This window comes from Tursiops truncatus, chromosome 6, assembly GCF_011762595.2.
Source record: "Tursiops truncatus isolate mTurTru1 chromosome 6, mTurTru1.mat.Y, whole genome shotgun sequence".
Lineage (NCBI taxonomy): Eukaryota > Metazoa > Chordata > Mammalia > Artiodactyla > Delphinidae > Tursiops > Tursiops truncatus.
Genome location: NC_047039.1, coordinates 71,017,133 through 71,025,951, shown reverse-complemented (window position 1 = coordinate 71,025,951; position 8,819 = coordinate 71,017,133). Strand labels below are relative to the sequence as shown.

At 38.7% G+C, this 8,819-nt stretch overlaps 1 protein-coding gene across 2 annotated transcripts in view; it reads right to left on the bottom strand.

The window, feature by feature from the left end:
- Positions 1–5,208: 5,208 nt before the first annotated feature.
- Positions 5,209–8,819, bottom strand: part of OSTF1 (osteoclast stimulating factor 1) — a 48,964-nt gene continuing 45,353 nt past the window's right edge. For both annotated transcript variants that reach the window (XM_073806227.1, XM_019934649.3), the window contains one exon: positions 5,209–5,786. In XM_073806227.1, coding sequence (XP_073662328.1) covers positions 5,728–5,786 — 59 coding nt within the window. In that variant the 3' untranslated portion in view covers positions 5,209–5,727. The remainder of the gene's footprint in view (positions 5,787–8,819) is intronic.

Here is an 8,819-nt window from a genome sequence, read left to right as displayed (position 1 = left end):
CCACCATCTGAACCCCAGTTCTGAGATTAAGTGCAGGGGTTCTTCATGTGTCCTGCTGCAGATCAGTGGGTATCACATGATGGAAAACTGACACAGCAACCACAGTGACTTATGCTGTAATCTGAGATTCTCAAAAATCAGATCCCTGATCGAGGTCCTCTAAAAAATTGCAGCAGTGACACTTGGCATTCACACAAGGAGCCAATGTCACCTGATCCTCATTACAGGGGCATCAAGGGGCCTGGCTAGTGTCACAGCGCTCAGAAATGACAGGGCAAGGGCTACAGGCCAGGTTTCCCTGAGTCCTGGTGTCATGGTGACAAACCCTCTCTACCTGAGAGCTTTTCGGAGCTGTGGACTTCTCTGCAGCTATTTCTAGTTTCAGTCAATGACTGGCTTTGGCTGATTCTCCACACCACCCAGTACCCAAACAGGCCTCACTTCTACATCTGAAACTTCCTCTTGGAATAAGAAGGCATTTTCCTGGTGGCCCCAACAGTTCCCCTCCTGGAGTGGCAAATGATGAAATACCCAATTTAGTTCTCATACTATCGCCTTCTTGTTCAAAGTTAGTGAGGATTCTATGATACTTTACTTCCAGGTGTCTTAGATTCTCTACTGTATGTCATTGACACTGGGAGACCAAATTCTTGAAGCTTAGACCTTCTGGGGGAAACATACAAAGCTGAAAAGCTTATCCGTTTAAATAGACACATTGTTCCCATGTTGAAGGCGTATGTAAGAGCAAGATGCTAACACCAAATTAGAAATCATCCAATTCCAATTAGAAATCACCACATACCAAACATTGGACCTATGGTCTTTCTAAGCCTGTCAAACCACTCCAAAGCAACAATATAAAGCTGAAGCAGTGGTAGAGACATTCTCCTCACTTGACGTTTGAATTATTTTAATAATAACAACAGTAATAACCAGGTCTTTTCAAGTTACACATCTCTTCCTGTAACTCACAGAAAGTATATTTATCTTGAAAAATGCTACTATCACAAGTAAACACATCTAAATGACTGTAAGGAAATATCATTGTCCTCCACCCATTTTAAAAGCATTTTAGGGAATCCCACTCTTCACAATAATGGTGCCTTTGAAAAACATTGTTAATACATTCTTCATCTGTACACATCTATTTGTTTTTCATGAAAACTTCCTCATTCAAGCTTATGAGTATAGCCAACATTTATTTAGCAGTTACTCTGCCAGGTACTCTCCTAAGTCATTTACATAGATCATTTTATTTAATCTTCTTAACTTTAAGCAGTAGGTACTATTACATCCCCCATTTTACAGTTAAGGAGTCTGAGTGTTTTAGGTAACCTGTCCAGGTCACTCAGCAACAGGCAACAGAACCAGACTTGAATCCAGAGAATTCTACTCCAAAGGCCATACGCTTCGCCACTTCTTGAAGCATTCTTATGATTTCATATCAGAACTATGGGAAATTTAGGAAAGGTCACCATTCCTCCTTTGCTGTTTAGCCTCTTTCCTCCTTGTCTCTTCTTCCATCTTCCTTCTTGCTTCCTCTCAGTCTCTCTAACTCGCACCTTTAGATTCCTCAGTTTTCTTTTCCAGCCATAGCCAGGAACCTGGCCTCACTCCAGCTCCTAGCTGGCAACAGTGCAAGTTTAGGTGGGAGCCTGTTGGGAACGATGAGCAGATGGCCATTGGCAGAAGACACAGCGGAACTGCCTCGGAAGCGTGAGGTTACCTGCATGTCCATGATGACCTCCCACGCTTGGGTAAGAAACATTCTCTGACCCTTCCCAGGGACGCATTTATTTTCATGGTGAGGTGGAAATATGTGAGGAGCCCTCAGACTCTCAGGGAAATGTTGAATTTAGCAATGCAAACTCAGAGCAAGATGAACAGCTGCTATTCTAGACTTTCCTTCTTTCATACTCTGCTATGCATTGAGTTGGAAATTTTGGAAACTTAGGGGTACGACCTGCTTCATTAAATCATATTTCTTCAGGGTTACTGGGAACCAAAAAGTTTTGCCAAAATTTTTCTGGGGAAAAAAAAAGGAGATCCTTTATTAAAAAAAAATTGGTTTTTTAGAGGGTTGGTTTAAATAACACATTCAATTACATTAGCTCAATTTATTAGATACTACATCCAAAGCTTGAGTTGGAAAAGGAGCTGGTCTCTGTCTACATATTTTTCTGGCAGCATGTGAATGGCGTCACCTGTCAGTTGCAGTAGGCAGCAGATGCACTCATGCTCAGGAGTCGGCCAGACCTGCATTTCCACCTTCCAGCAGTGTAACCTTGAGCCACTTACTTAACTTCTTCAAACCTCAGCTTCTCTGTAAAAAGGTAGGGGCGTTAATGTTCGCCGCCCCAGGGTTGCTGTAAGGATCAAGTGATATCAAGTCTATGAAAGTACCTAGCACAGAACTAGCAGAGTAGGCATTTAATAAATGGTTGTTTTATTTAATTTTATGTCATTTTACGAGAGAAGATGTACAGACTTGTTATTAAGAAATAAGGAGACAGAAACCGTAAATTTGTGGTCTGTAATTTTTCCTTCATTTAAGAAAACTGTTCACCAAAGCTATATTTTCAGTTAAAAAGAGAGAGCAAAATCTTTTGCAATACCTCTCCCACCAAAACCTCAACTTTTAGTAATCAGACACTTCGAAGTTTGACTGCACAATGTATGGCTATCTGTGTATTACTGCTACACACATATTTACAACATAAAATTCACGAGAACAAACACAAAAAAGTCAACAGGGAAATGCTGATGGTCAGATGTAAATGTTAGGCTCTTGTAGCCTATCAGAAATCATCATTTACAAAGAAAAGATGAAAAATACGTGATTCACAAAAGAAAAAATATCAGTAAATCAGAAATTCTACACAATAAAGAACAGTTATGAGGAAAGTTTATATGGAAACATTATGTTTCCAACTCTGCCTAAAATTATCTCAGATTTCAGTTTTAGCATTATTTCCAGTTTGATTTTTAAGATTAAAAAAAATACGGTCACCACTGCTTTGCTCAACATTTCCCTTTGGGTAACAACATACCCAATCCTATTTTAAAAAGCAGCCAATGGGGGTGCTCACTGAAAAAACAGAAACTGACAACTGTAATGCACGGCAATCTAGCAACAAATAATTTGCAAGACACCAGTTCCAGAAAGAAACTAAAATGGGAAACTATGATAAAAACTGTTCTTTGCATGAGGTTACTGGGCCTATAGCTGGACAAGTCTCCCACTGCCCAAGGGGCTGAAAGCCATTTTCTATGTAAAGGATGCAGTGTCTGGGAAGGAGTTCAGGCCACGGTGACTGTCAGAAAGCTCGGGTTACAGCAAAACCTTCAAAGTCATTTCTAGAATATAATCAAAGCTCTCCTCTGCACAGAGTCAGAGTGGTGGCAAGTTCCTGGAACTGAATTTTTTTGCTGAGTTCAGCATTAAACAATCTCTGCAAAAGCTCAGATAAGCTAGACTGAATAAACAAGCAGCAAAGTAAATTTTCCCATGGAGTTTCAACCACAGCCAAATGCATTGTGCTGTTTCAACCAAAAAAACTGTGCATATACCTAAGTCTACCCTCCACTGCCAAAAAAACTATACATAGTTGGCCAACTTTCTAGAATTCTCTTAGTTTTGATAATGTTAAAAGCAATGACAGTGAGGCTTCTTTTCCTCATATACATTATAAGTCTACAACAAGCACGTAGTATTTTCATAAAACATATCTATATTCCTACAAACTGTGTTCTCTCTACTGATGTTAAAAAAAATTGAGTGGGGCTTCCCTGGTGGCGCAGTGGTTGAGAGTCCGCCTGCCGATGCAGGGGACACGGGTTCGTGCCCTGGTCCAGGAAGATCCCACATGCCGCGGAGCGGCTGGGCCCGTGAGCCATGGCCGCTGAGCCTGCGCGTCCGGAGCCTGTGCTCCGCAACGGGAGAGGCCGCAACAGTGAGAGGCCCACGTACCGCAAAAAAAAAAAAAAAAAAATTGAGTGCTTAGTTGGCATCTATCCTGATTACCCCCGGTCCAAAGTACACAAGAGTAAAAAGTTAGAGATTTCCAAAAGCTTTTTGTTAAGGCACAAGCCCTATTTTAAAAAACAAATCCTTAAAAGGTTCTGTGGGAACAGAATTTCAATGAGAATTTCATATATTCAAGTTTATGCTTATGAAGCAATAAAAATGTTTAATTAAAATTTACACATTTGTTTTGAAAATAAAATACTAATTTTAGATTTTGTGCTCATCTTCCGCTGTTACTACTTGTACAGATGTCTTTCTACTAAAATGTATTTGGGGTATTTGATAGACCTCTACCAGGCTTCTCAGGGTATCCTTTCTCAAAGCACCCACAGAGAGAAAAGCCAAAGTCACAGACAGAGGAAACTCCTCTAAAGGCAGTTATTCATTTCCTGAGCTAACCCACTTCCTTCTTCAGACATTTTCTTCTCTTCATCAATGTGTGTTTTTGAAATTAGCATCAAAGGCTTCTTGCAAAATATACTTCTGGGTCTGGGGCCTGGAATCCGGGCAAATGCCAATGGCTGTGTCATTTCTAATATCATCACTGCAGTGATACAAGATTAGAATCTCAAATGAAGTGTCACTTCAGTAGTACAGAAGGCTCCCTGCAATGTTAAACTGATGTTTTAACAAAAGAATCCAGATCATTACGAGGTAGAGCCATGTTTAGAGAAAATAATTGTCACCAAAGTGAAAAACTGAATGCTACTCCATTATGAAAAATTATAGCAGCTTCCATAATAAGGAAATCAATTTTTTAATCTTTTAAACCTTAAGCAAACTTTAATGAGTTGCTGGGTTTCTTCATATTAAGGCCAACATTGGAGAGAAAATTGAAAGTCTCATAATTATTAAAGTTTATATATTTTATTAGAAATGTATCTCCTCAATGACTGTTGTCTTCACTTTAATCAAAGCAGATATAGAAGGCTGAACAGAAGTTTGGCTACTATGCCAACTGGATCCCCCAAGACACTGAGAATCTCCCGACCTCCACACGATTTCCATCCCAGACCCCCTAAAGAAGGGGAGGGGCTTAGGGAGCCCTACTTTGTCATGTACCATCAACAAAATACACTGTATCCAGAAAAAAGAAAAAGAAAGAAAGAAAATTTGGCTACTATGATTCTTCTGTGCCAATAATACAAAATGTTATTTAAAAAATCAAATCAGTCTTTACCTAAATATAAATATAAAAAGCTTTATTTATTTACCAGCAAAGAGTGATACCACAAAACAAAGGAAATAAAGTCTCTTAAAATGTTTATTTTTGTCAGAATAGCTGACGATTTTCTATTAAGTCTTTCAGTTTATTATTACAATAAGCATTCCCCCCTTGAAAAATCCATTCAAAATATCTCAATCCTTGAGGTAAAGAACTTTAAAAAAAAAAAATCCCGATTTTTTTAAAGAAAAAATTTCTTAAAATTCTTTTAAGCTTGATAAATAGAAATAATCTCTTCTTGTTCTACTCTGGTGAACAAAAATGTACTTTATACAGCAAAATATCCAGTCACTTATTGGCAAACTGAAGGTGAGACCTATTCATTTCCATGTTTTATTCAAACAGTGCAATACTGCCACGTTCATATAGACTTTTTTTTTCTTTTTTTACAGTTACCAACACTCTGCTGGCAAAGACAAGGTTTTGAAATGGCAAAAGCAACACAAGTTTTAGATCTCAAAGCTCTGGAAAGGAATTAATCTGAGTCTTCATCATCAAGATAGTCCTCGGCATTGCTTAATGTTCGGACTGCATCTAAAAGGAATGGGGGAAAAGCAAAACAGAGAAATTACAAATGGCTCAGATTTTGTTTTCACTTTCAAAGCTCCTGACAATTCAAAACACTGTAATCTTCCCTCAGACCTACGGGTTGTATTTTCTCCAAGGATATTTTTCTACTTTTGCTTTCCAGTCTAACTGATTAGTTTCTGTTGCCACAGAGGCTGACAAATACATTTGTCTGCATGTTACCTAGACATGCAGAAAAGTAAAGCACATGGTGCTGAGGTACCATTAGTCTACCTTAAACAAAATACGACAGCCACATGCACCATGACCAATGTGGAACACACCAGAAGCCCGTCCACCCTGACAACTGTGCATCCAACCTCCTTTCCCAATGACAAGTGCACAGGTGGCTTCAGTCAGTCGACAACCTGTGGCCTTACCTGAGGGCAAGGTCACTGGGTAGAAAGATAACTAATGAGGGGGGGAAAAGGAAAAGAAAAAGAAAGAGAATGAAAACACAAAAGCTTCAGTTTCATTTTAGAAAACATTGATAAAGTATACTCAGAAGCAAAAGAAACTGAATTGAAAAATAAAAGTTTTAAAATAGAAAGAGCTGAACCCCATCAAATGTTAAGTCAACCTTAAACAGAGTTCAAAAGGAAGACATCTGATCTTTAACTGTTCACCTGTCCAGTCAAATTCAAACTGTCTAGTCAAATTCTTATAGCAACAGGTTACACGAGGTATAGTTTTAAGGGGAAAACTGAAATGCAAGTATAAGCACATTGTTAGAGCTCAATAAATGTATGTTATATATAGCACCCAGAACATGGTCTCTAAATACTATAAGCCCATGCTCATTGGAGATATGACTGATTCCAAGTCTGGGGAAGAAACTGTAAAAGAGAGACCTGAAACCTCTTGTTATGCCATAAAACAAGGATCCTAGCAAAGACAGCATCATTTTAAAAGGGCTCAGGATCCAACCAGAAGAGACCTCCACTAGCCAAAGATAGGCTACCAGTAAGGAAACTATGCTGGATTAAAACACAGCAAATATTTCAACACACACCAAAGAGAATTCATTGGCCCCCTTTGAAAAATAACAGGGAACCAGCAGGTTATTTTGAAAACTCTTAAAAGGTAAATAAAAATCAAGGCTTTATTCTGCCCCTGATATACAAACTATTGCTCGAGTAACCAAAGAGTTGATAAGGGGAAATTTTTCTTTATAGAATGTTCCAACTAATAACCAAGAAAGGAGTGACAAAATTAGAATATCACCATTTTGCAACCATTAGTGAAATAATGAATCTAGACAATGATCATCTATGGATGCTAACATTGCAGGACAAGTGACAAACAGATACTATGCGCCTCTGATAGAAGAACACAATTTTCTTTATGAAGTATTCTTCCCTCTATCCCTAAGGTAGATAGATAGATAGATAGGTAGATAGATAGGTAGATAGATGATAGACAGAATCCAAATCTAATCAAACCTCTAGCTGTAACACCAATTGACAAAAATACAGAGGACAGAGGAGCATGACAACACCATGGGAATGCATGCACGCAATGTCTACACTGGGAAATTCAGGGAAATTGGTCCAGTTTCTTTAACAAATAAACTGCAAGGCTAAACAAAGAGGAAAAGGAGAGGGAAAGGAAACATTAATTGAAAAACAAAGAAACAAGAGACATAGCTATCAGTTTGGACCCTACTTAAAAAAACATAAATAAATAAGCAAAGAATAAAAAACATGTAAGAGAAAATGGTAAATTTAGACCATCACAAGACGTTTGATGATACTGTAGTTTTTTTTAAGTCTTCATAGGTTTAGAAAAATGATTACTGAAAAAAAAAGGAAGGGGCAGGGGAGAGGGCAGGGATATAGAAACCGATTTATCTTATACAAGAGAGAAAGAAAGGTAAAAGAACAAGTGGCTTTACGCAGAACAGAGGTGGCCTTCAACGACTTCAGCTTCCAAACTATTAGAAGTCTCCGGGTTGACTGTACTCTTCTCCATTCTCCTTAAGAGGAGTTCTGGAGACCTGGGAGGAAGGTATTTTGTTCTGTTCCATACACACCCACAAACTTCAGGACTGGCCATGAACTTGGTAAAAGTAGCCTTTTAAGCTAAAGACAAAAAGACAAATAGCAAAGCTCTTCCCCTTTCTACTTTGCTACTACAAACCTGTGTTTTTCAATATTGGAGATATTCCTTGTCCTTCAATGGTTACTTTGGCACTTTGCTTTAAGCGAGAGGAAGATGACTGGCCACGGTGCAAATTCTGACCAAATAGAAAGTGAGAGCCAGGCAAATAAACTTCTCCTTCCTTCCTTCTGTGGACTGCTCTGAGGCACAGTTTCTCTGGAAACTTCTCATATGGCCAAGTGCTGATAATGAGCGGTATCTTCATAGCCCATCTTGGGGCATGACTATCATGGTAATGTATCCCCTAGTAGTGCTTCTCAGCCTCCCCTACCTCACTTCCATATTTTTTCTCAATCTCACTGCCCTGGATTTACATGTTCCAAAGCACCAGAACTTAGATAGACAAACAAACAAATAAATAAACAAACGGTGGAGGGATAAACACAATAACATGTAAAATCTCATAGACGTGTTACGTGAAAGAAGTTAGACACCAAAAAGCACACACTGTTTGATTCCATTTATATCAAGTTTGAAAACAGGCAAAACTAATCTATGGTGAGAGAAGGAGAGGATTCTGAGGGAGGCTTCTGTTGTGTGGGAAATGTCCTCTATCATCTGGGTTATGGTTAATAAGTTTAAGCACAGTGGGAATCCCCTGGCGGTCTAGTGGTTAGGACCCTGCACTTCCACTGCAGGGGGCCCAGGTTCAATCCCTGGTTGGGGAACTAAGATCCTGCATGCTGTGTGGCACGGCCGGAAAAAAAAAAAAAAAAAAAAAAGGTTAATTTCATTGTGGATTAAATCAGGTTAATGAATTAAAAAAAAAGTGTAAGCACAGTAAAAAAAAAAATCATCAAGATGTACACTTAAGATTTATGTACTTTACTTAATGTAAAT